This window comes from Atractosteus spatula, chromosome 14, assembly GCF_055471065.1.
Source record: "Atractosteus spatula isolate fAtrSpa1 chromosome 14, fAtrSpa1.hap1, whole genome shotgun sequence".
Taxonomy (NCBI): domain Eukaryota; kingdom Metazoa; phylum Chordata; class Actinopteri; order Semionotiformes; family Lepisosteidae; genus Atractosteus; species Atractosteus spatula.
Window position 1 is genome coordinate 17,213,422 of NC_142719.1, and position 27,459 is coordinate 17,240,880.

Consider the following 27,459-nt stretch of genomic DNA (forward strand, 5'->3'; position numbering starts at 1 on the left):
CTGACCCAAATAAACACATGCTCTTTTAAAGGGCAAAGCTCAAAATGCTAAAAGTACAAAATGGCTCCTTTTACAATGATGGTTCTTTTGCGAAGATCAAACTTTTTAATATCAGAATCTGGGGGAATGATAAACTATGGATCCCCCATCCTGGTCTAGGAGGCCCACACACTTGCTGGTGTTCATTATGCTGAACTTAATTACTTAACTGATGCCTTAATTGAGTTAAAAATTTGCTAGAGTGGAACATTTGTAAGTTTGGAGCAGAGGAAAAACTTTGGAATTTTATGATAGTTATTTAATGCAGTAGTTAAAAGGCAACATCTAACATGTTTAAGAGCTGAAAACAGTCAGGCAGTTCACATTAATCCAATTATTACATTAATTAAGGGTTCAATTGTGTAACTGAGCATCATTGGGAGTCTCTGTAATAATCTACTTGCCTCTCAACGCAGTGATGACTTGGAAAGGTACAGTAGCTTCCCAGAAAAGAAGGTCAGTTGCAAATAAAGTGCTTTTTAAAGCTTTTAACATTTTAGTTATTAAAGGCATAAGATGCGTAAAACAAAAGAAATAGGCCTCGTGAATTTATTTGGGTGGCCCTTTTGTCCAGAATGACTTAAATTTATGCCACTTCTCAAACAGATGAGCATTTAGTTGGAGCACCAAGGTGCAACAACAGCACTGACCCCGCTGGGGATCTGAACCCGTGACTTATTTTCCAGTCCAGAAGCTGCACCTCTGTGGCACAGCTGCCTGGTGGTGCCACATGGGGCTGTACATGCGCTCATCCTGCGATACGCGACACATATCCCTTGCCTGGTTTCACAGCCACAATCAGATTCACGTTTACGGCCAATGAAAACCATGAACAAAGTAACTATAGGAATTGTTTAATTACAAGTTTGGGGGGAACTGCCTTAGTCATGCGTTTTTGCTTCACTCAGCATGTAAGCATGCCAACTCATGACAAAAGACTAACGCTAGAGCCTGTAAGTGCCCGGCACGTTTGGGCACGAACTGGGCATTTCTAATCATTTAGCTATTTGTTTTGATCTGGAGGTTCCAGTATCCACCCACAAGCCTAAGCAGCATTTTTGCAACATCAGGTGCATTAATTCAGATCTGTTTTCTCAATCCATTTTATGTTCTTCTGCCAGTGGCCCCCAGCCAAATAGTCTTGAGGACTCCATTAGGCTTTACGATTCCCCTGGGTGGCATTGAAGATTGTTTAGCTCCAGAAGTCTAATTACATGCCACTCCCCTTAGGACAAGGCCCAGCTTCTCTCCATGAAATCCTCAGCCTGAATGGAGATGGAGATTCACTGGCCTCTCTTGTCTGTTCACTTGCCTTCACTCAACATCGGCAATCCTAGTGAGGCACAGACGCCTCTGGGTAAAATCTAATGTTACCCTCTGATGTTCCACAAGGACAGTGGAAAATCAGTATTACTGGGAAGGCTTATCAGAGAAGGGAACAAAAGGAAAAAATTTTCCCCCACAATGCATCATTTCCCTAGCTCCAGTTCGGAACACCACTCTTGAAGAGCCCGCAGACCTAAGCGGTAGATCTTCAGTGTTTTTTCGTTTTCATCAAAATGTATCACAAACATCAGAATTTAGGTCGCAGCTTCTTGGAACAGCTTTTGCACTTTGAAGCTTAGTGCATCTTGCCTTGCAGGCTTACTGCAGCCCCTCCTCAGTGGCTCTCCGAAACGATCACCACAATGAAACCCTCCACACGATCCTTGCATTTTGTTCCCACTGTCATGCATACGTTGACATTTTGCAATTCTGTGTCCTGTTGCAAGTCATATTCTCAAGGAAACATTATGTGCTGGAATTGTTACCTCAAATGCCCTTAAATGTGCAGCTGTGACCCCGACTGTTAAAAATGCAGCATTTAGACTCCATTCTAGTCAGAAATTATCTGCTGACATCCAATTTAACATTTTCCGCAAAGGTTCTGGTCTGGGCTGTTCAGCTACAAGCAGTCCATGGATCAAAGTTCATCCTTCTTCTAACTGCTTACTCCCGAATTCCCAGGTGCACCAAGGCCAGCTGAGAGATATAATTGCCCAGCATCCCAGCAGAGAAGCCTTGTTTCCTCTGCTTGTCCCTGCAATCTCCTTCTTTCGCTCACTACCCGAAGCTCCTGAAAATTAAACTGAAAATACCACAGCCCACCTTGGGGGCTTGAGCAGTCTGGCTCCCAATGGTCCTACTAAACTCTTAAACTACCTGTGAAACTAAATGTCCTTTGCACCCTTTGGACTCTGGCCCTCTTTCAGCACCCAAAACAAAGCTCTGAACTCTTGCTCTCCCAACAGATATCTTACAGGTCAGTGAACCTTGTCGCATCCTGGACACCTGCCTCTAGCATTATTTTTTTTTTAATTGTAAAATGATAAATTATTTCAGAAGATCTACCAAGAAAGGCACCGTTTTAACATAAAAGTTTTACTACTACTGAAAAAATGGCCTCTGGTTACTGTAACCTCTTATATGTCTCTCATTACTCCCTACCATTAATCAAGACTGGTACAAGCTGTTAATGTCAAACACTGTTGGCCCTAGTAGCCAGTTGGATGGAGGCCAGCTCAGGCGATCTCTGCCTGGCAACCCTGGGCACTGTGTCAGCTGGCAATACCAGGCCTCATACCAGCTGACGGCCCAGGTCTCAGGAAAACCAGGGCTGACAAAAGACTTCCCACTTCCCTGTTACAGTGAAAATCTAATGTTACCCTCTGATGTCAAATCGCGTAGGGTAATGAAAATCGCCGCCCACATGGCCTTCAACACATCCCTGTTTCACACATACCCCCCCCACCCCCCCCGTTCGTCTTGGCATTGGCTACGGGTGGCAGCGTGTGCGACAGGAAACAGGCGCCCATTTCTGGCTCGTGCCAGACCTCAGCACCCCTGCCGCGCGATGCCTTCACCACACCAGCCTACCAGCTCTGCTCTGAGACACAACTCCGGGATTTCAGACCGCCCGCCTCAGCAAACCACAGCCCCACGGCTTCAGAAGAACCGAGTCGCTGGGGAGGGCTGCAAAAAAACACGAGCCCCGCGCCTCCTCTCAGGACGTGGGTCAGACGTGTTTTACTGTAAAAGGTAAAAGGCAAACAGCCCCCTGCTCGCACGAAAAAGACAACACACCATTACGTGCTGCCAAAGGAGAGATCGCCCACGTTTGTTTTGCCCACTCTTTGCCACAAACCCAAGCAAAAAAAAAACACATACTACAGAAAAGTTACTCATTTTCGTAAATGGGTCCTTACACGTGAATGGTTAAACGGTTTATTTTTTTTGCCCTATGGGCTGTGACCCACAGGATGTGACCTCCACCATTCACTGCGTTTCTGCAATATTGCACATCTTTTGTTAGGGCAACCTGAATTTGTTTTTGCCTGAAAAAAAAGTTTCAAAAGGTACTGCATAGTTCTTCTGAACCACTCTGGAACTTGTTTTTGTTCTTTACGTGGAGCTAAGCTGTGTAACCTGAAGTGGAAATACAAACTAAAGAAAAATCACAAACAAAAAACATGAAACTGAACAAAGAAAATCCATCAACAGAATATGTCAAAAGAATATAAAGTAGTACAAAATGTTACTAGAGCCATTTAGTGTAATTGGGGCCCAACAGGCCTAGACAATACTGAAAATCTTTACTATAATAGCTGTCATTATTTAATCATGCGGTAGAATATCCTATAATTAATCAAAATGGGCTCCTTGTCTTTTTGATGAGCCAGGAAAGTGAGAGGCTGAAATGAGGGAGAATTAATATTATATTTGAAAACACAGGTAAACCAATTTCTTTTTAATGTAGGACAAAGTCGGGCCTCTATGAAAGCGCTGAAGGTTGCAAGGCAGAATGGGACAGGCACTGAAAAAGCATGGCAACTTATGCTTGGCTTACCTTGAGTGAACTGGGAGGGAGATAGTTTTAGGGGATAGGCGAGTTAGTATTTCTCCAGGATTCCACCCAACTTCACACACCTTAAAATATTGAACCATTCCAAATAGATTTGTCTTTGCGTATAGATCACAAACATTTCAAATGCCAAAAACTTGCAGACAGACAGGTTCATATACTATGACATTTTGAGTGCATGGGGCTGAAATCTGAGCCTGTTGAAGAGCTGCTAACGACAGGACTAAGACAATGAGTCATTTCAGGTCACACTGATATTAAAAATGTCTTTGTGGGAACTGCTTGGATGGGTAACAGTGGCAGAACTTCAGCCTTTCCTTTCTGCAGAAGCTACACTTTTACTCTCACCCACATTAGTCATTGTGAGAAGACATAATGAATCACCAGAGCTTTCTCACCTTGGGCCCTGGGGGCAAAGTCACATCAGACAGGAGCTGGTGTTGTGTAATGGGAACAGAAAAGTTGAGCGCATGACCGCGATTCTGTGGCACAGGTCTGAGCGTGTCTTGGGTGTGCCAAGTGACAGTTGTGCAAAGCTGCTTGTCTGGCACCTGTGCCAGAACCGAGCGGAGCCTATTCTCACCAAATGCTCATTCCATGTGGTCATACAGACACTAACATCCCCATCTCCAGCAACAGGAAAGTATAAAAAAAAAACCCAGGACAGACCCGACTGGTGCGTCTCCTCTCCCTTGGCCATTCGGCTGCAGAAGAATCCCTCCTTTGTTCGTCGACTCCACGGCACCTCTCTGTCCATCCCGTCGGAGCCAGGAAAGATCCTCTGAAACCTAGGAACAAGACAAGTTTGCACACCTGAAATCCAAGCTCTTTGGAATCAAATTCCCAAGCTTTAAAATGTTTTATTCTGCTGACAAGCCCTTTAAGGCCGCTTTATTGCTGTCACAGCCCATACTCTCACTAGAAAGAGAGAAGTTTTACACGTGCTGCACTAAGCAATTGGGATTTTTGCATGAAAAAGGGTCCCAACATAAAAGGACCCCAAAGATGCAAGATGTGGACAAGTGAACCACCTGGCACCCTCTGAATTGCATGTGATTACTGCCGAAAGGGAACCATCCATTTTCTAACCACTTCTGACAATTCAAGTTGTGGAGGAGCAGTAGCCCATCCCAGCAAGCAACGGGCATTGGCAGGATACACCCTGGACTGGACGCCAGGACACACACAGACACACCCACACCAGGACCAATTTACCTACCAGAGTACTTTTAGACTGGGGGAAGAAACCGCAGCTAACATGAGGAGAACGTACACACTCCACACAGATAGCACAGCAGATCTGGAGTTGAACCCAGAGCCCCAGCATTGCGAGGCAGCAAAGCTAACCACTGCGCCACTGTGCCATTCATGAAAGGGAACCAGTCTTAGCAAAATACAGAACTAGGCAAAACAAAAGGAAGTGAACAAGAAGCTACTGGCTTGTCGGTGGTATGAGGTAGATCAGATAAGAACTGTCCAGTGTGGGTGCCCATGCATGGATGAAAAAACGATTCTTCTGCATGAATTAACGAGAACAGGGACACTGTGCACATTGTATTGCAAAAGACAAAGCGATTGAAGTAAGGGTGTGTCCGAGAACCCTTTGATTTTCTGCAACATGCAAAGAATGAGATTAATACGCAATAGCGGTAGCGGCTCAATACCCTACTGAGTCTTCAATCTGATTTATTAGTTGTATAATTATGTTCCAAAAAGTCTACGCAGAGCAGCTTTGATGAATCTTTGAGAAAACAAAAAGACAGCTGAACTGCAGGGCATGTTTTCGCACTGCCAAGACAAGAGGTGGATGTGCAAACCTTACAGGCCTTAATGTGGGTTATGCAAAGCAAGGGCAGGCCGTTGCCTTGTTGCTGGAGTGAAATGAGAAGAGTTTTAACTGGGCATGCCCATTACCTAGGCATGAAATGGCCCGAGGCAGATCAGAGCAGCCATTCAAATACAGCCTAAATGTCAACTCTTCCATCACCAGCATATTGCTTGATTACACAAGATCAAGATTTTATCGCACAGTTCACCTGAGCTATATAGCTCTCTGGGTCCAGGTTCTGTTTACAAATTGCCAGATGTATAAGGGATTCACCCGGATAAATCAAGCCTAGGTAGATCAAGACCAAACCCATGAACTAAGTTATGGTGGGCCCTCAGAATGGGCAGCAGGAGAGGGAGGTGTAGCAAAGATGACTGTCATTACGCAAATGGGCAACACATGACTTTAAAACAAACCTCAAATATCACGACTGTTGGCCCCTCCTATCGCAACCCCAGACTTCCAGGCCGCTTTCAAAATCTCCAGTTGTCCATGTTCTTTCCCCATTCACCCACCCATTTTCTAACCATTTCATCCAACTCAGGGTTAAGATGGCCCAGAGCCTGTCCTGGGAAGCAAGAGGCACAAGGCGGGATACACCCCAGACTGGGACAGCAGTCCATCGCAGGGCACACACAGACACAGACACACACTCACATCAGGACCAATTTTCCCTGAAGCCAATTAACCTACTGGAGCGCCTTCAGGACACCCACGTGAATGGGAGAGAACATTCAAACTCCACACAGACAGCACCCCAGGTCCAGAATTGAACCCAAGACCCCAGGGCTGTAGTGCCGCGAGGCAGCAAAGCTAACCTCTGCACCACCCCGCCACCCTCTTACCCTACGCAAAACACAGCAAATGCCATTTCTTGAGGACAAGCTGGAAAAAACACTCTATAACAGGTCAGCTTGTCATAGGAAGTGGTCTTTGTGATTGTGAATTGTAGATCTTGTCATTAAACGCAAAACGATTGAACAGTTCCTGCAATTAAAAAAAAACATTTGTAGACATTTCATAAACGGAAACACATGGCGCACTAGTGACACCTTGTGGGCATCTTTTTTTTTACAAGTAGACGCTAGAATTGCAGGCGACTCTTTTTAAAACCAGCCGTTTTTAGTAAGATACATAAATTTGCAGGCAGCGTTGGCGTAGACACAGAGCAACAGGTAAGAAAGCCTGATGGCCATGTATAAATACTGTCTGTACTCCTATGGAGGCTTACCATAGGTAACACCGACCCTGGAAGTCAAAGAGATAATTCCAGTCACGTTTCACTCATGATTGCTTTTATCCAGAAACAGGCCAGAGGAAGTCTTAGGCTAACTTCCCACAGACCAGAGATTTAGGACAGATACTGGATCCTGAATCTGGGACTCCATAACACAAAATCCCAAAGGCCCGATACATTCCTGTTTCAACTCGCCAGCAGCCATATCACCCTGCAACCCACTGAAACTCAGCAGGTGTGAGCCTGGTCAGCACCCGGATGGCAGACTCCTGAGAAAGCTAAGGTTCCTCCTGAAAGAGGTGTTAGGGGGGCCAGCAGGGGGCGCTCACCCTGTGGTCTATAAGATCACTTTATTGGCCACATACAATTTCTTGTATTAGGAATTTATCTTTTCGCATACCCCGACTTGTTCTCCATGAGACACATAGACAGGGAGAGAAGCTTGGGGTCAGAGCGCAGGGTCAGCCATTTGTACGGCGCCCCTGGAGCAGTTGGGGTTAAGGGTCTTGCTCAGGAGCCCAACGGAGTAGGAATCATCTGCCGGCTATCCCAGATATGTGGGTCCTGATGCCCCAGTATAGTGATGGGGACACTATACTGTAGAAAGGCACCGTCCTTCAGATGAGACGCAAAACCGAGGTCCTGACTCTCTGTGGTCATTAAAAATCCCAGGGTGTTTCTCGAGAAGAGTAGGGGTGTTATCTTGGTGTCCTGGCCAAATTTCCCATTGGCCTTTACCAGTCATGGCCTCCTAATAATCCCCATCTATGAACTGGCTTCATCACTCTGCTCTCCTCCCCACTGATAGCTGGTGTGTGGTGAGTGTACCGGTGCACTATGGCTGCTGTCACATCATCCAGGTGAATGCTGCACATTGGTGGTGGTGGAGGGGAGTCCCCATTACCTAAAACGTGCTTGTAGTGGAGGGTCCAGAAAAGTGCTATATAAGTGTAAGCAATTAATTAACTCAAAAGGGAGATTTTCCACACAGCGTAACTTATCCCTACACACTCCACTACTGCCAAGACAGGGTCTGTTCTGATCTGATCTTTACCTCCTCTGCAGTCACCGCCCTGCAGGTTATATGGTGAACTACAACCCTTCAATAGCAGACTGTTATGAAAATGAATTAAATCAATCAACAATTCAGTTAAAGCTTCTGTACATCCACGAATTCCTCTCTCTAATTGTCCAGATCCACACATTATTTAATGTGATTAGACTGTCTTCCAAAAAAAAAATTGCATTCTGGAGGGCATTTTTAAAAGACGCTTAAATGCAAGCGCGTGTCACTTCGTATGGCCGAGCCCTTGGCAATCCCAGAATCCTCGCCAGGAACGGGCTGCATTGCTGCAGATTTTGCCCACCCCTGTGTCGGCATGTCACAGCCTTAGCTCTAAAGCAGGGGAGTCCAGTCTCAAACCCAGGGGGGCCACTGTGTCTTTAGCGGGGATTTCCAGTCTTGGTCTTGGGGACCCTCACAGGTCAACCCTGATTTGAACCAATTGCTTGGCATGGGGCTTTTTTTTCCAGACTAAAGGTGGATCTTAAGTTACTTACGAAACAGAATAGCTAAAAGGCAACTTACAACATGTTTATGAACAGAAAACAATGGAAGTGTTCAAATTAAACTTATAATTAGGTCTATTAAGCCTGATTATTTGATTGAGTGTGCAGGTGGAACAGAAACCAGCAGGTATGGGGGTGCCCAGGACCAGGACTGGGAACCCCTGATCTATAGAGCTTCATTCTAGCTCTAGCTTAATTGGATTTGTGCTGCGTGGCTGCTGGGACATAATGACTAAGAGGTGTTAGTGTGGCCAGCAGGGGGCGCTCACCCTGCGGTCTATGTCGGTCCTAATGCCCCACTATAGTGACAGGGACACTATACTGTAAAAAGGCGCTGTCCTTCGGATGAGACATAAAACCGAGGTCCTGACTCTCTGTGGTCAATAACAGTCCCAGGGTGTTTCTCGAAAAGAGTAGGGGTGTAACCCTGGCATCCTGGCCAAATTTCCTCCTGGCTTTTACCTATCATGGACTCCTAATAATCCCCATTAATGAACTGGCTTCATCACTCTGTTCTCCTCACCACTGGTGGGTGGTGAGCGTTCTGGCGCACTATGCCTGCCATCGCATCATCCAGGTGGGGCTGCGCAGTGGTGGTGGAGGGGAGTCCCCATTGCCTGTAAAGCGCTTTGGGTGGAGTGTCCAGAAAAGCGCTATATAAGTGTAAGCAATTATTATTAATAATTATTACTGTGTGTCACCCAGATGCATCCAGCACTTCAGGGCATGAAATAATAATAAAACTATATAGAGCCCTTAAAAGAATCTTCTCAAAGTGCTTGACGGTCAAAGTAAAGAAAACAACAGTTAAAACAAACAAGAACAGTAACAGGAAAACTGCAAACTCAGTAGCCTTCCTGGACCACGAGTGGACACGCGTGCTCGAAAGCAGTGGTCCCCGGCTCTAGTCACGTGTCACCCTCCCCAATCTCTGGGGGTCTTCAATCGCTTAACTGACCTCACGGCACAGCAATATAGGCAATATTCGACATTTTCTTCTCCTGCAAAGACATTTTTTTCAAGTTACTCGCAGATTTTTAGATGTAAAAGAAAAAATCTGACTTCTCCAGGATTGAAAACAATCCAAAAAGGTCCAACTGATAAGAAACTAAAATCTGGGGTTCGATTAAATAATCGCGAGCTAAAATCATCTGCGGAAGACAGCAGAATAAACAGTAATTCGCAACTGATCATTCAAAATCGCAGGTGATATTATCTTCTGTTTTGCGTCTTAAAACCGCAACTGTCACACGTACAGTACGCACTTAGACAAATACAACACTCCCTGTCAGCAATATATACACTGTATTTTTAATAAAGTGTTAGTTTTGCCATTTGAATAAGACAAATCGATGACGGCATCTGCTGGGCACAGCATACGAATGGCAATAAATTACTTCAAGGGGAGTTCCTGTTTTGACGCAGGTATACAATAATGGCAGCACAGAATTAAAAACAAAATACAGAGTAACGAAAGCGTATGCAGTCACTACGTGGTGGGAGGTAGAGATGTTTGGCACACGAACACGGATGACTGACCCATAAAGGGGCTGTTATTCTCTCTAACCAAAGACCGATCTGAACAGTTGTATAGCGCACTGCATTAATGCAATCTGGATCAGGCTAGGCTGCGTCCCAGGACTGAGGGCATTTCTATATTTCCCCTTTTCCTTCTGTATTATTTTCCTGGTCCTCTTCCGTAAGAGTCTCTCCCTTTCTGCCAACATGAGGAAGCCCCAATTGTTGGCGGTGGGGCTCTTATTTTGGCACAGCGAGAAGGTCCGTACAATGCTTAGTCATGGTGAGTTACGTCTTCCCTCAACCCCCCCGCCGCCCTCCCTTCTTGCCCTCCCCCCCCTTTTTTTTCCTCTAAATTCACGGCAAACACTGAGCAGCGATAGAAATGTACGTCTTGTGCTACAAAAGATTTCTGTAAGTAACCACCGCCTGTATCGAGCGAAGGCGTCTTTTAACGCGGTTTGCTATTTGAATGTTCTTCCTGCTGTATCGGGCTTTTTATTCTCGGGAATTATTTCTTAACACTGGTGACTAAAGCATGTTATCATCATAGACACGCTTGCTTTGCGAGCCGCGATAAACAGCTTACAGTAGCAGAACACAGATGGTGTCGGGAGAGCCTGCGAATACTTAATCAACAAAGCAATACTTGCTTGTGAGCTAATACATTACTGGGTTTTTACTGTTTTAGTTTGCTGCATGAAAAACGAAAAATATGAATACCGATTCCTCAGCATTGCTGTTGAAATATTACTCTAATGTAGTATAGTAAGCGCTATGCATCATCGCTGATGTCTTTTTTACGTGTTTGTGACTGTCAGTTGGTTATGCAACAGGATGACAAAACTACAGGGCTGATCGCTTTTTCTTCTGGAGATACTGCTTATAGTACTGTAGCGTCCAAAGAAGTGTTTGCGCTCTTGGCGCTCTGGTACACTTTGTAATCAGTAGTGTTTCTCTCTCCGCTAACTGGTCATGGAAAGGTGAGTCACTAGTGGGGGGGGGAAGGGATTTTATGCACAAAAGAATTAATTGCAGTTTGTTTTTCGATCCGCGATCTTGTATGCTTTAAGAAACGGTGCATTTTTTTTATCCAAACCTTCTTAAAAGTGTTTTGTCTCGGATAGATGTGCAGACCATACAAAATAGACCATTACGTAACGAAGTGTAAGTGACAGTGTTAACTTTAGTGCCTTCGATCATATGTAAGTAGCTTCTGGAACCGCAGACTAACGTGCGTTTTTATACATTAACTCCTATTAGATGCGAGGAGACATTTGTACTCTCATTTTGTGGTGTAGACACAGATTAAAATATTTTAAAGGTCCACTTGAGTCGCTTTTACTGATGTATGTTAACTTTCATTCAACTCGTCCATCGGATGTTTTCTGTGTGGGAAAACATTACCTACGTGATAAGTAAATAAGTTGTTTTCCATAGTCACAGATTATGGAAGAGATCCTTTGCGTTCGTTTTCAGAGTTTTTAGTTAATTTTACACCGAAAGAGGAAACGGCTATTAAAATATTACTGTACTTTGACCGAAACTTTCAATTTGTGTTCCACCTTTTCAGTGTTAAGCTTGGTCTCGATTCATATATCTTATATATGAATATAACACTCGATGACGGGGTTTAATTACCGGAACATTAAAAACAAACGCGAGGCGTGTCACTGTTCCGTTGTTTGCAGCAGTTTGTTTTTCATTTACCGGGGGACGCGTGTTTTCTCAAGCGAAGTCGGTATCGCAGGGTGGGGTAACAAATCTCTACTCTAGTCCGGGGATTCTAGGCCATTATTCGAGTTGCAAGGTAACCCTGTGTATTATCCTGTTTAATATTTATAAGTAACCACATGAAACACTCTTGTAAATATTAGCGAGACGTTAAAAATAAAGGGCAGGTTTGCTGTATAGACTACGGTTAAATAATATAAAGACTTACACCAGACTGGCTGTAACGCGAACATTTGTTGACCTGGTTTTGTAAACCAGACCGTGGCACTATAACCTATCATCGCCTTAAGTTTTAGAATTTTACAGGTATATTATATGGTGCATAAAGCTTCCGCTTGTGAAGAAGAAAAACAAAAAATATTCCAGCGCACCGAGTCCATTTTTTAACCACTGAATTATTTTTTATGCTTGTTCTTCCAAATTCTTTATGCGCCGCACACCAATGCTTATTTCATACACAAAAGTCTTACACAATCACACCTCTCTTATTTTTTCAGTTTTCTAGAGATGACGAAGCTGTACACTACCTGATTCCTTACATCCGGCCCAGCTATTGGAATAAGAAAGTTGCAGGTCGGGTTGAACGATGTTGCTTTTAATATAAATTATATAAGGAGGGAGCACTGGGTCATTTTTACGTGACCCACTGTATTTCCCAGTGCCTCCCACAGTCTTGTGGACACGAGTGGATCACGCCAACAGCTAATTACACGAACGCACTTTTTTTTTCACGTGAAAACTCTTGGCTTTTTAAATGTGTATATATATTTGTGACTTGGCAAGTTTTGAAAGCCCCATTCATGTTAACGAATCATGACACAACTCATTTATTTTATGCAATCTATTTTTTCTCAAGCCATTAAGAGCTGAGGTATAATGGAAAAACAAATTATACTTTTTTGACACTTCAGGACCTGGAGTGATGATCACTGCCCAAACATTTGTATCTTCACAGCTGTAAGCTCTCAAAGGACTGATATAAATTACACACACGTGCTCACTTTCATGCCAAACAAGCTTAATTACTTAATTGAAGCCTTAATTGAACCCACAAGGTGATTGGTTGGAGTACTTGCCGGCCCAAGCCTCCTCTCCCATTTTTTTTGCCATTGTATAGCTTGTCCTGTCTTGGAAGGTCCAATATTAGATGTCCCATTTACTAGTTGAAGAGAAGATTAATAAATGAGAGTTCTTAACTGAACTGTGGGAGGGAAGACAACACTCTGTGCCACAGCTGTTCTAAATCATAATCATTGTCGACATCAGTTCTTGAAAGTTGTATATATCATAAGCAGACCCCACTTTTCACATTTCATCTCTCTCCCGGGGGGGGGTTCCAGCGTCTTGGCCCTGGGGGGCCAAGACAAATTTCTGTCCACTTTCTAACTGCTCTGTCACAATCAGGTCCGCAGCAGAGCTGGAGCCTATCCCAGGAAGTAAAAGGCACAAGACGGGGTACACCCTGGAAGGGGTGCCGGTCCATCACAGGGATAGGGCACACACAGACATAAAAATACACACACACACACACACACACACACACCTGCACAATTTGTGCAGAAATTGACCTACCAATTAAGGGCCAATTAAATTACCACTATGTCTGTGGACTGTGGGAGGAAACCCGGAGCAGAAACCCACATGAACAAGGGGGAAACATACAAGCTCCACACAGATAGCATCCCAGGTCTGGAACAGGACCTAGGACCTCAGAGCTGCAAGGCAGCAATGCTAATCACTGCACCAACATGCAGCCTGAGCCAAATGTCAATCAAAGGCACCTGTTTCTTGGCTGTCATTATTCCTCATGAAGCCACTTTCATGCATGCTTTGTAGTACTGTCCCAGCGTGCTCTCCACAGCCAGCTCTGCATTGTACCTGTTCAAACTAGTGGCAGTATCAGAGGTCAGTACAAAGGACTCAGATTGCAAAACATGCCCAAGGTTTATTGTGTTTTGCAATATACTTCAGTGTTTGTTGTTGACACTCGGCAACAGCACCCGGCAAGTTCTTTTCTTCTGAGGGGAATCCTGCGTTTCACAGCTCTTACTGAAACTGTTTATCCTGAAATAAACCCTTTCATAAACTCCTTTTGTTTAAAATTATGCTGCTTGGAATGAAGCATTTCCACCCCTTTCCTGTGAAATGCATTCCACACGTAACCATGACCAATCACTATTTACTGTCATTAGAGCATTTAATTCCTGGATGCAAACAACAGGAGCAGTGTTCAGCTCTGCAGCTGCAGATGCTGCAGGGTGTGAAATGTTTTTTTTCCCCTGCGATCCAGAGATGAGTTTGGGTTCCCTTTAGGTCTTACATAGCGGGGGTGATGGGCAGGGAAGGATTCTTCCTAATAAAAACTGAAAAATTGAAGGAACACACAGCCTCTTTATAAAAAAATGCATTCTGTACTGGGCAGAAATCTCAATTTAAGAATATGGGTCTTAGACCCAATAAAAACTATTTTGTAGCTCTTTACATCCTTTGACAGACATGGAGAAGGTGCAGTGCAGGAGACGGCTCTTCTGCATATTTTTTCTGAATACTCGAAACAAGCATTTGTGGGGGGCGTGTCGGTTTCAGAGCAGGCAGTAGCTCTCTGCATTTGTGCAGCAAAGTGGAAAAACTAGGAAGTGAACTGACATCGTTTGTGCCTGCTTCCCCCTTTTAAAAATGCTGTTTGTCTCTAGGGGAGCTGGGCTTTTGACACTCAGCTCTGCATGTGACTCTTCAGGTGGAACAATTCATTGTTATCAATTGGGATTATGCTGCTGTCCAAAGCAGTTTACATTTGTGTCCATTTATACACAATGCTGGTCATTTCTGGGGTCAGGCTGAGTGATGTACCTGGCACAAAGGTACAACAGCAGCATTAAATCCACCTGAGATAGGGACCTACAGCCTTCTAATTACAAATCACTACTCCATGCCACTGCCTGATCCCAGTGCATCAAAAATGAAGATACTGATTCTTCATGCCAACGGGAACAGTTATTTCCAGCTGGGATTAGGAATGTAGAGATGCAGCTGTGAATTGGGGACCCGATGCAATCTGAAAAGCTGGCGGATTGAAAGCTGATTTCTATTTTCTCTCCTCCGTAGGTGTCAGAGAAGCCAGGCGCTTTGCCGTCATGCTGGAAGGGATTCTGCAGCAGGGCACTGAGAGGTCAGAGGAACTAGGAAATACAGGAAAGAAAGGAGAAGCACCACGCCGCAGAAGCAGTGGGAAAACGGGCAGCGGCTAACTTCCAGAACGTGTCCTTGTGCGGGAGAGCTACGCAGCGGTGATGCCTTTAGGAATCGCCTGCATCTAGGGTGGACTTTGTTTCCCCCATATCTCTGCCTGCGAGAACACAGCCAGCAACGCCAGCCCCTTCCACTGCAGTGGGCAAGAAAATGATGGAAGGCTAAGCTCTGTATTGCTGACAGGATAGTACATTAACCAGTTTTGATGCCATGGAACCTTTTTTTTCCCAGAAGGCTTAGTTCTCCCAGCTCCTTGAAAGTGAAACGCTCGTGAAAGCCCATCATCTGTCCTGAGATTTGCTAAAGCCATGCCAGAAATTAAACTCTTGGGATTCAGCCCCCCAAACTGACCAGCAGCCCACCAGACTGATGGCGGTGGGGCGGTGGGGACATGGAACGTGCCACTTTTCTAAACTGGCATAGAGCTCTTCGCCGGTTTGCAGCTCACACCCCTGTCCTTAGGCCAGAAATTTACGCACTGTGAGAGATAGTGTGAGATAGGAGGAAACAACGAGGCCCCCAGAGGAAGAGAAGTGGGCCGCGGTTGTTTCTGTAGATTTGTAGGACTTTCCTGGCTCTGGAGCTCTTCTCTTTTTCCTCCATCATGTTTTCTGCTTTGGGGTCCAGAACCTGTGTATGAAATACACAGAGGCCTGCAGTTGACTGCAGTTGAGCTAGCTAGTCCATTAAAAAGGGTGCTGCCTGTGTGATCCAGCCTGGAATGAAATCACCTTCTTTTTAGAATGGAAATGGGTTCCTTTCCAGTCTGTTTTTCCCGATTTCTCCTGTGCCTCATAGCCAAGTAGACTGCCACCAGCCAGTCACAGGACAGAAAGCTCTAAAGAGGTGCAGTCTCACCCTTGGACATTCCAGCATTTTTCCTTCGGGAGACAAATAGTGCCTGACCCCTTTCCTGGTAGCTTCTTCTAACTGGTATAAATAATTAAACAAAATGACATAATTCCCACAGGGTGTAAAAATGGTTTCACAATCAGAGATCCAGCACAACGGAGTACAGAGCATCTGGCCCCTGAAGGGTGAAGTCGGAATTTTTCCCTGATTCCATACAGCCTGGGCCGAATTCATCCTCGCCAAACTGCGTGGTTTTGCCAACAAAACTGGTTTGCAAAAAAAGGACTTTACAACTCTGGTAATGTTAAACATTTATGAGTTATGTAGCACAGACTGTAGAAATATGGGAAGATACTCTTAAAAAAACATCTATTTGTTTATGCTGTAAATCCAATCCAGTACAGCGAATACTAATTAGTAGCAGAGATTTGTACTGAAACCTCCCCGGGTGCTTTTCAGACAGTAAAAAGTGGGGGGCAGGTGTATTGTGCCTTAAATCCTCTTTTCCCTTTGTATCAAGAACACGTAACTACATATATAATAAAAGTGTAAGCCCCTCCCCATCCCCTCCTGCCCCGCCCACCACAACACCCGCTGCCCCGCCCACCTTGACCCCACCCCCTAATCCCTTCTCCCCTGTGGCAATGGTTCTGGTGCCACAGTGATGTACTCGGCAGCTACGGAGTGCAAAGTGGAGGTCACGCCCTCATCGCGCAATGGCCACCGCTTCTTCAGCTACACGCTGGATAGCCACACGGCGCAGGCCTTCCGCATCATGAACGAGCTGCGGCTGGAGCGGCAGCTGTGCGACGTCACGCTGCGGGTGAAGTACAACGACCTGGAGGCTGTGGAGTTCGTGGCGCACAAGGTCGTCCTGGCCTCCTCCTCGCCCGTCTTCCGCGCCATGTTCACCAACGGCCTCAAGGAGTGCGGCATGGAGGTCGTGCCCATCGAGGGGATCCATCCCAAGGTGAGCCCACCGGGCATCGTCCCCCTTCCTCCATAGCTGGGCAGCCTGTTCCAGACTCCCACAGTCCTTTATGTAAAGCACTTCCTGTTCCAAGTCTCAAACTTCCTTTCTCTTTATTTTAACCTGTGTCACCTGTTCCGCCTTTAACTGATCACGAAGAAGTCCCCTGGGGCTTGGCTTGATCCGCACCATTCGGAGTTCTGTATCCATGGAATAACCAACAAACTGGGGCATTAAAGTACTGCAGCAGGCTTGATTGGACTGTGTGGTCCCCCCCAGCACCAGGACTTCTTTGGTTTATTTGCTTGGTTGGGCACAGTGGGGGCGCGGTCGTTAGCATTGCAGCCTCGCAGTGCTGGAGCCGTGTGCTTGATCCCAAGGTCTTGAATTGTCTGTGTGGAGTTTGTATGTTCTCGCTCTGTTTGTGTGTGTTTCCTCCGTTTGCATATTGGCCCTAGGCATGTCAGTGAAAATTGGCCCTAATTTTCCCAGAAGCCAATTAACCTGCCGCTATGTCTTTGGACTGTGAGAAAACCCATATGAACAAGGGGAGAACATGCAAACTCCACACAGACAGCAGCCCAGGAATTGAACCCAGGGCGTGAGCGCTGTGTACCAGCAATGCTAACCACTGCACCTGCTTAAAGACCTGAGAAAGTGTTGACAATGATCAATTATGCAAATTAGTTACGTCCAGCGGTCAAAAGCTCAGGCTTTATTAAAATTGATGTGTAACTGCACTGATTAATGGCGACAGGCAGGTTAGCAGATGTGGGAGCTCTAACATAGGGGGTGCCCCTGTGTGTCTGCACCCTAGGTGATGGAGCGCCTGATCGAGTTCTCCTACACGGCCAGCATCTCGGTGGGGGAGAAGTGCGTCATCCACGTGATGAACGGCGCGGTGATGTACCAGATCGACAGCGTGGTCAAGGCCTGCTGCGACTTCCTGGTGGAGCAGCTGGACCCCAGCAACGCCATCGGCATCGCCAGCTTCGCCGAGCAGATCGGCTGCACCGAGCTGCACCAGAAGGCAAGGGAATACATCTACATGAACTTCAGCCAGGTCAGTGCTGCCCTGGCCCCTTGCGGGTGTCCAGACCCCACCGTACAGGAAACCAGCGCAGGGCATTAAGAGATAAGAACAGAAGGAGGGTTTCAAACGAGAGGAGGCCATCCGGCCCGTTCCAGCCTGTTGGTAGCTAATTAATCTCAGGATCTCATCCAGCTTTCTTGAAAGAAGCCAGGATATTGACTTCAATAGCATGGCTGAGTAGCGCGTTCCACACCCCCACCACCCTTTGTGTAAAGACGTGCCTCTTGTTCTCGTTTTAAATGCACTTCCACCTACCTTGAACTTGTGACCACTGGGTTGACTTTGTTGAAGCCCTTGAGGATCTTGAATATTTAGATCCAGTTCCTCTCGTGATCTCTGTTCAAGACCAAAAACATTAAGTTCTTTTAGCCAGGCAGTGTAGAAGATTTAAAGGACATTGCAAACTTTAATAGTTTACTACCATACATACTACATACTGTACATACTCCACTAGTTATATCATTTCAAATGAGGTACTGCTGAGAGGAAATCATGGCAAAGAAAAGTATAACCACCTAAAACAAGCACTTTTTGGTCGTGTCCTAAAGTTTCACACTTTGAAAATTCTGTTTTGTTGTCCACTAAAATTAATTTTTTCATAATGACTGGAGCTTAACACATGAGAACTCTTAAAACAGTCCTGTGTGAAGTCCGTGACTCGGGCGGTTGGTATTTTTGATACGAAAACAAGCTCCCCTGTCAGTCAGCTTCAGGAGCCAAAGGACTTGTTGTGGTAGTGCTCTTACAGAACCTGCTGTAGAGATCCGTTTTTATTTAACTATAATAAATGCAAAGACAAGTCTTAGAAGTTATGGGGAAAAATAGCACTCCCAAGGAACACAAAATCTTATGTCTACTGACAACACTGGTTATACCTGATTTTTTTTTCAAAAATTTCCCTCTTATGCCTTTAAGAACCTTACTTTCTGGCTCAGACTTGTGAGCCATGACAACGTGGCGCAGTTTTGAGAACTTGCTGGCATTCACGTTTGTTTTCCCTTCCTCAGAACTTGCGAAATCGTGTGTTGAAATGTCCCCCACGTTTGCTTGTTGATGGTTTTGGTCCAGTATTGCTGAGTCACACCATGTGGAATGTGAGCGTTGCTCTGTAACGCTGGGGCAGTCGGTAGTCGTGCTGTTTGGCAAGTTTTTTTTCTCCATTAGGCGACTCACCCTGTAGTGACACTTGTTTTTAATGGCTCAGATGCACTTTGTTGTGCTATAACAGCTAAACACTGTTAATCAGTGATAATACAAACTTCTATGGTTCTGCTTAAAGTCTGCCTCAGATTTATATCATCACCCTGAGACTTAAAGTTTTATCATTCAGTTTTCCCTCTGAGTGTTTGCCCAGTTATGGGACAGAGCATTCTTACTTTCTCAAATTACCTTTATCCATTTCCATCCACATTAGGTGTATGTTACAATAAGGGACTCTCCAAAGCTGTTTGTTATAATACAGCAAAGCTAGGGGAGATGATCACCAATATACAGAATTATAGAAGATAAGATCACTTTATTGGCCATATACAGTTTCTTGTATTAGGAATTTGTCTTTTCACATACCCCAGCTTGCTCTTCATGAGACACACAGACAGGGAGAGAAGCTTGGGGTCAGAGCGCAGGGTCAGCCATCTATACGGCACCCCTGGAGCAGTTGGGGTTAAGGGTCTTGCTCAGGGGCCCAACGGAGTAGGATTCCTCTGCCGGCCGTGGGATACGAACTGTCAACCTTCCAGCCACAGGCGCAGATGCTTACCACAGTGCCACCGCACTGAGATTTACAGATTTCTTGTGCGTGAGTGCAAGTGCATTCAGCTGTCTTTGAACCACAGCAACTTGCATATCTGTCCATTGGCATAGCTGGATAGTTTTCTGCAGCAACAACCTTCCAGATGCAAGTCACCAAATTCAGACTCCAAGGGCTGTTTTGCCTGACCAATGAATTACAATGTTGCCACAGCAGAGGCAACCAGCTGCTTACAGTAAAGAAAAAATTCTTTAGTAAAGTAAATTCAGTATGGTACATTTACTTACGTCCCATATGACGTTACTAAGAGACAGGCTCGCTGTCTGTTCCTCAGGCTGTGACGGGAGGTCACACACTCAAATTGAGTTTCCCTTAGCCTCGCTCGGTAGGATTGGAAGCAGCTCAGATTCTGGCAGCAGTGGGAATTTGGGGAGCTAGTTTAGGGCAGATTTGTCCGATGCCGGAGTATTTCTGTATTTCTGTGGAGTATATCCCGTCCGGCCTCTCGTCCTCCGCGCAGGTGGCCACGCAGGAGGAGTTCTTCAACCTGTCCCACTGCCAGCTGGTGACCCTGATCAGCCGGGACGAGCTGAACGTGCGCTGCGAGTCGGAGGTCTTCCACGCCTGCATCGCCTGGGTGAAGTACGACTGCGAGAACCGGCGGCCCTACGTGCAGGCCCTGCTGCAGGCCGTGCGCTGCCACTCCCTCACCCCCCACTTCCTGCAGCTGCAGCTGCAGCGCTGCGAGATCCTGAAGGGCGACTCGCAGTGCAAGGACTACCTGGCGCAGATCTTCCGGGACCTCACCCTGCACAAGCCCACCAAGGTGCTGTCCTGCCGCACCCCCAAGGTGCCTCAGCTCATCTACACAGCGGGGGGCTACTTCCGCCAGTCCCTCAGCTTCCTGGAGGCCTACAACCCGCTGACGGGCAGCTGGGTGCGGCTGGCCGACCTGCACACGCCCCGCAGCGGCCTGGCGGGCTGCGTCATCAGCGGGCTCTTCTACGCCGTCGGCGGGCGCAACAACGGCCCCGACGGCAACACGGACTCCAGCGCCCTGGACTGCTACAACCCCATGAACAACCAGTGGCTGCCCTGCGCGCCCATGAGCGTGCCGCGCAACCGGATCGGCGTGGGTGTGATCGACGGCATGATCTACGCCGTCGGGGGCTCGCACGGCTGCATCCACCACAACAGCGTGGAGCGGTGAGTCCCCCAAACCCCGAACCCCCCCCCCGCCCTGCCTTTCAGGTGGCCAGCCCGAGCTGGGAAGCGATCTGTGCCATGGTGCCCCAGCTGCATACTGCTAAAACCCAAAACGGGCATCTGTTCATGGATTTAATGGATTTTCTCCTAGAATATCCAGTCCCCTCGAGCCTTTTACGTGCAAATAATAATAATTGCTTACACTTATGTAGCGCTTGTCTGGACACTCCACTCAAAGCGCTTTGCAGGTAATGGGGATCCCCTCCACCACCACCAGTGTGTAGCCCCCCCCTGCCAGTACACTCTCCACACACCAGCTGTTAGTGGGAAGGAGAACAGAGTGATGAAGCCAGTTAATAGATTATTAGGAGGCCATGACTGGTAAAGGCCAGGGGAAAGTTTGGCCAGGACACCGGGGTTATACCCCTACTCTTTTCAAGAAGCAAGACAACAGCGAGTCAGGACCTTGGTTTTACGTCTCATCCGAAGGACGGCACCTTGTTTTACAGTATAGTGTCCCCGTCACTATAGTGGGGCATTAGGACCCACACAGGCCGCAGGGTGAGCGCCCCCTGCTGGCCCCACTAACACCTCTTCCAGCAGCAACCTTAGTTTTTCCCAGGAGTCTCCCATCCAGGTATGACCAGGCTCACACCTGCTGAGCTTCAGTGGGCGGCTAGTTGCGAGTTGCAGGGTGATATGGCTGCTGGCATTCAAACGACGAGCGATTTAAAATACACAGTGCAAGGTGGTGCCAAAAAGAATTTCTTTGCGGTTTTAATGAGCTGTTCCCTGCAGTCAGCTTCCAGGCTTTTTGCCTTTTTTTTATTTCCTGTCTTAAAGTTTAGAATTCAATCCGGATTCGAAACCATTTAGAATGCTAAAAAAAAGTCATTTCCTGCTTTTGACAGGAGGTGCGGCTTAGAGATTCTGCAGGCAGCTGTGAAGCGAGCTGGCCTTCTCAAAGGCTGGTTTAGTTACACGTGGCGCGGATACGAATGGGATCATGGGAATTCTGTGCCCATTGTGGCCATGTGGTTCAGACTCTTCGGTTGGTCCTCACTTTAGTGGTCAAGCTTGACTGTTCTATGCTGCACCAGATTCCTAACAACAGCGCTTTGAGCCAGGCCAGGCAATTCTGCTGGCTCAGAGCTCACAGGTACCACAGCGGAACTGAAGCAGTTCTGCACTGCAGGGTCAGGCTGGGCTTTTCCGACATGCATGACAAAAATGGTGATCTCCGAACAAAGGAATCCACAGGGAGGTAAAGGGGAAGTCTCCTGTAACTTCCTCAAAAAGCCTGCAAAACTAGACCATGGGCCCATAAAAGAACAAATCAAGTGTGGAAAAATTTAAGGACTCTTCAGCCAGTACCCCAAGAATCTCATTCATTTCTACTGACAGTCTATTAGGGTGTTTGTGCTCATCAATTAGCAAAAGGTTGTTTTTTTCCATCTGGCACTGAAAATGATTTTAAAAATATCCAGAATTTGGGACCTGATTAGGAATGGTTTTGTGTTGATACATTGCTTCATGATCCTGCCATTGATACAGGCAAAATAAAAATTCCAATGCTTTAAAGTGCACTGAAATTACAATTAATGTTCCAAATATGTTGTGTTCCTATTAAAATCACACCTGTTTCAAAAAACATATTAAATAAGCAGATACATTTGTAAATGAAGTTTACATTTGCAGCTGATGGGATCACTGATGACATTATTCTGAGCAAATAAATTTAAATTGAAGATGGTCTCGCAGCACTGGGCCCTGGGTTCAATTCTGGACCTGGAGGACTATCTGTGCGGAGTTTGTATGTTCTCCCCATGTTCACTTAGGTTTCCTCTGGGTGCTCCAGTTTCCTCCCACAGTCCAAAGACATGCTAGTAGGTTAATTGGCTTCTGGGAGAATTGGCCCTGGTGTGAGTGTGTGCCCTGTCACGGACTGGCGTCCCATCCAGGGTTGTACCCTGCCTTGTGCCATTTGCTTGCTGGTATAGACTCCGCATATTTAATGAAGTGGGTAGAAAATGGATAAATGATTTTAATGATGAATGATTGATAAACCATTTTTTTTATAGTTCTGTACCCTTTGTGCGATTTGACAGTGCCATTACATGAACAGGTAAAAAGGATAGTTTAATTTGCCGTGAGAATGGTGGGAGAATATACTCAATCAAAGATGAAGCTTTCCTACCAGGTCAATCAGCTCGGTGCAGGCAAGGGTGGTGCAGTATGCTCTGTAGCTTCTTCACTGAGAGTCTGGCGGTGCTCTTGTGCCCCGCAGCTCACTGCGCGATGTTGGACGTCCCACCTAGAGTCTCTGGCACCCACATTTTTCAAAATCCGCTGCCTAACACAAATGCAGAAGACAACATTCGTGGAATCCACTTTTAATTTATCCCCACTGAAGACAGTTCAGTTGCTTTTCGGTGTTAGGACCATAGAGGCGTGTGACAAAAATACAGGCGAATTTAAGATAATTTAAGATCTTGCCCACAGCAGAGCTTCCAGGTTAGCCTGGCCTAACCCAGCAGCAGAGCTGGCAGAGGGGTCAAAGATCAGTTGCGTTGAGCTTTAGCAGAGCACTTGTCAGGCTAAACAATGAGCTGCATGGTGACCAGATTCAGTCAGATGATGGAGTACAAAGATTTTACTCTTATCCAGGGCCTTGCAGGCCGAGGGGTGCTGGCAGGCTCACGTGTGAGTGTCTAACAAAACGTTCCCGCCTTACCTGTGTTGCATCGGCAGGTATGACCCCGAAAAGGACTCGTGGCAGCTGGTGGCCCCCATGCAGACGAGGCGGATCGGGGTGGGCGTGGCCGTGATCAACAGGCTGCTGTACGCCGTGGGGGGCTTCGACGGCACCAACCGCCTCAGCTCCGCCGAGTGCTACAACCCAGAGAGGGACGAGTGGAAGAGCACTGCTCCCATGAACACCGTGCGCAGCGGGGCAGGTGAGAGGAGGGGCGGGGTCGGGCACAGCAGAGGCCCAGCTGGGGAGCCGCCCAGCCTGCTGTGCAAACTGGATTTGCAGCACAGTAGGGGTCTGAGCTCCCTCTGTAACGCTCGGTCGTCTTCCACATATTACTCATGGTCCCATGACACAAACTGGCACAGACGAGCCTGAGCCAGCAGCCTAGAATAGCTGGAAAATAAAGCGGAACATGCTTTATGAAGGGTTTTTTTTCCCCGTGCCTACCATGGCATCAGAACTGACTCTGCTATTGAATTGCCCTATGCTTCTAACAGCTGTTGTCTCCTGCACTGAGAGGGGCCTATGGATTGGTTATATTTGATAATTACAGTATAGCACTTACTTGAGCGAACCGTGCGATTCCACTCTTACAGGGCCGGTAAGCTTCTGGTTTTCTTTGCACCTTATTTACCTCATGGAACTCATGATTTGCTTAACTGGACCAACTGTGAAGTGTTGAGAAACTGCGATTTAAAGAGATCCTGGAAATGGAGCTGGGCACCCTTGCAGTTACAGCACACGGCTTTAAAAGTGAAACCGAGATCCCCGAGCTGGATCGTGACCGTGAGGTGCTTGGCCTTACCCGGGCTCCTGCGGGAGAACGGGGGAGCAGACGTCAGCTGCTGCGCTTCTTTTCCCAGGGGTCTGTGCTTTGGGCAACTCCATCTACGCCATGGGGGGCTACGATGGCACCAACCAGCTGAACACGGTGGAGCGTTACGACATCGAGAACGACCGCTGGACCTTCGCGGCGCCCATGGAACACCGGCGGAGCGCGCTGGGCGTCACCGCGTACCACGGCAAGATCTACGTGCTGGGTAAGAGCACCCTGTTTTAGAACAACCGCCACAATCCCACCCGAGCTGGATTAGACCTCGTAATGAAGACGTCCAGAGTAGATGGTTAGTTTGCAGGGTATGTTTGTGTGTTGATTTTCTTCAGGCACCTCTGTAGTCCTTAGTCCAGTTCACAGCATAAGCTCAAGGTCTGGAGAAACTGCGACAATTGGCTCCATTCTAATTGATGAGCAGTGGTGTGGAAAAAGCAGTCGGGGCTTTGGCCCCGTAACCTGGGCACTGTAGGGTTCTGGACCCTGTTGTGGGCTCCGTTTCGTCAAGCAGGGAGCTGTACTTTACCCAGAGTGCTCTGTGCAAGACTGGCATGCCATTGAGAAGAGACCTTGTATTCTCAGTTCATTTAACCTTTAATTAATTCATTACCCATCCATCTTCTAACAGCTTCTTCCAATTCAGAGTCGCGGTGGAGCTGGAGCCTGTCCCAGGAAGCAATGGCTGCAAGGCAGAGTACACACAGGGCACACACAAACACTCACACCAGGGCCAGTTTTCCCAGAACCCATCAACCTACCAGCACGTCTTTGTGCGAGGGGAGAGCATACAAACTCCACAAAGAGCATGAGACAGGACCACAGGTCCAGAATTGAACCTAGGGTACAGAGGCAGCGATGCGAACCACTGCACCACAATGCCACATCACGTGAATTAATTCTAAGACGGGGATCCTAAAATCACAGGGAACTGGGACACCCCTGACCTTGGGGCCTCTTGTACGAAAGTAAAAGAAAATCACGCCGGCTCTCCTCTCTTCCCTAGGGGGTTATGACGGGAACACTTTCCTGGACAGCGTGGAGTGCTACGACCCGGAGACCGACAGCTGGACAGAGGTGACCAAAATGACATCCGGCCGGAGCGGGGTGGGTGTGGCCGTGACCATGGAGCCCTGCCGTAAGGACCTGGAGCCGTGTCAGAAGCACTAGGAGAGGCGCGGGCCGGGCACGAAGACGCTCTTCCCAGCCGTTTTCGTTTGCTAGTCGTATATTGGGGTTGTTAAGCAAGAAGGCTCCTTGTGTGCTGTGGTCAAGCAGGGTTTGCGTTCGGGGCTCTTGTAAAACACAGGACATGCACTGGTATAGTGCAGTCGGGCCACTGGGAAGACAGGTGGAACAAAGCCCACTGCGTTGGCTCCTCCAGGGAGTTGAAGAGGGGTGAAGGAACCCCTGCCTCGTTCACCAGTGCCCACATCGGTGCTCCTCTCACTACCCACAGCCTGGCAGAAGGCTATCACACACAATGGGTGCTTTTATGGACCGCAGATTTTTGATTTTTGTTTTGTATCATTTAACATATACTGTATACAGCATCAGAGCCTTGATTTTTTTGTCACAGTTTAATTCAAAGGAAGCCTACCTGTGAAATTAATCTCTTTATGAAAAATAGTGTTCAAACATTCTCTGTCCTGACTAAACTTCATGAGATCAGGGTTCAAGGAAAAAAAAACTGAATGTTTTTCTGCTGACCCTTATCCTGTGCGGGTGGAGTTGTAATCCGACAAAACTCAGGCACTTTTTTCTTTTGTCTGTGGACTGATATCCTACATCTGACTCAGGAGTGGAATTTATGGAGTTTATAAGTGTGCACATTCAGTGCTTTAGGAAAAAAACAATCTTCCATGATGATATTCTTCTGTGCCAGCTATTCAGGAACACAGTGCGTGTGTGGAGAGGGAATAAGATGATGCAACTTCAGTGCCATTTCCTTGCCTGACAAGCTGATCAATACACAGGAGGTCCAGCGCAAGGAGTATGCTTAGGTTTTCCTTGCTCTGTAAATGTCCTAAACAGACAGAGCTACTGGCTGCAGGTCAGCAGACAGGAAGCCTGCATGCCTGGATCTGCACTGTGTTGGAATCCAGTGATGTAGATCGCAAAGGCACTCGGGCGCAGCGGCAGGCCAGAATACTAGCCCTTTGTGCAGTAAGAGGCTGGGAGGATGAGCCAGCTGTGTCTTTTGCGTTGCAAAAAGATTTTCATTAATGTGCCAGAAGGAATAGGGGGCGCAACTGCAAGAGATGATCCACCCTGAGCTTGCTGTTAGGGAATGCAAAAATAAATCAGTCGAAAACCCGAAAGATGTTTTTACTTACAGCCCATGTCCTTGCACACCTGTCACACCGCCAAAACATACCTTTGATCTTAAAATTTGTTGCAGACGGGGGGAGGGTCCCAGTCTCTCCCCCACAGTTTGGTTTTTTTCACACATGAAGTTATTTTTTAACAGCAGTTTAAGCTAAAAAAAATAAACTTTGAAAAGGAGTCTGGTGATTTTTGTACCTTGATATTCCCTGATGTCTTGTACAGAATTCTGGAATTTTATTTTTTGTTTCAAATGTCCTTCTTCCACTTTGTACAGAATATGGATTCAGACGTTCAGTGTTTCTGCAAGTCCTGCACGTTGTAATTTAAGGACTTTCTATGTTTGTAAATCACTCCTCTGACTAACTCAAGAAGAGGACTTCAAGGTATTGAATCTGTTGCTGACATTTACAGATAATTTAAAAGAAGCTTTGTAAAATTGTAAAACAAAGACGCATTGTACATTAAAAATGTTTGTCTATTTTTAAAGTCCTTTTCTCTTCTTTATTATATTTAAATAAAGTTATACATTACCAAAAGGGAAACATTACACAAAAGAGCATGAGACTACAGTATTTCAAAAAGCTTTAAAATGCTGCTGAAT

The 27,459-nt window shown here is 46.6% G+C and overlaps 1 protein-coding gene across 4 annotated transcripts; it reads left to right on the forward strand.

The window, feature by feature from the left end:
* The first annotated feature begins 10,424 nt into the window (after window positions 1-10,424).
* keap1b (kelch-like ECH-associated protein 1b) lies at window positions 10,425-27,344 on the forward strand. Of its 4 annotated transcripts, none has more exons than XM_088932146.1 (8): window positions 10,442-10,506; window positions 14,932-16,225; window positions 16,590-16,897; window positions 17,715-17,960; window positions 20,261-20,946; window positions 23,698-23,903; window positions 24,565-24,741; window positions 25,537-27,344. In XM_088932146.1, the coding sequence occupies exons 3-8, from the start codon at window positions 16,592-16,594 to the stop codon at window positions 25,698-25,700; spliced, it is 1,785 nt and encodes a 594-aa protein (XP_088788272.1). In that variant the 5' UTR covers window positions 10,442-10,506; window positions 14,932-16,225; window positions 16,590-16,591; the 3' UTR covers window positions 25,701-27,344. The 4 variants fall into 4 exon arrangements, with proteins under 4 accessions (XP_088788268.1, XP_088788272.1, XP_088788271.1 ...); XM_088932145.1 differs by adding an exon at window positions 12,324-12,399 and having other exon boundaries at window positions 10,444-10,506; window positions 14,932-16,897; XM_088932142.1 differs by having other exon boundaries at window positions 10,425-10,506; window positions 14,932-16,897.
* The last annotated feature ends 115 nt before the right edge of the window (window positions 27,345-27,459 follow it).

Coding starts and splice junctions, on each gene's coding strand:
- keap1b (XM_088932142.1), top strand. CDS start 16,592: ATGTACTCGGCAGCTACGGAGTGCAAAGTGGAGGTCACGCCCTCATCG. Junction 20,947..23,697: donor CACCACAACAGCGTGGAGCG/GTGAGTCCCCCA, acceptor TTGCATCGGCAG/GTATGACCCCGAAAAGGACT. Junction 24,742..25,536: donor CGGCAAGATCTACGTGCTGG/GTAAGAGCACCC, acceptor TCTCTTCCCTAG/GGGGTTATGACGGGAACACT.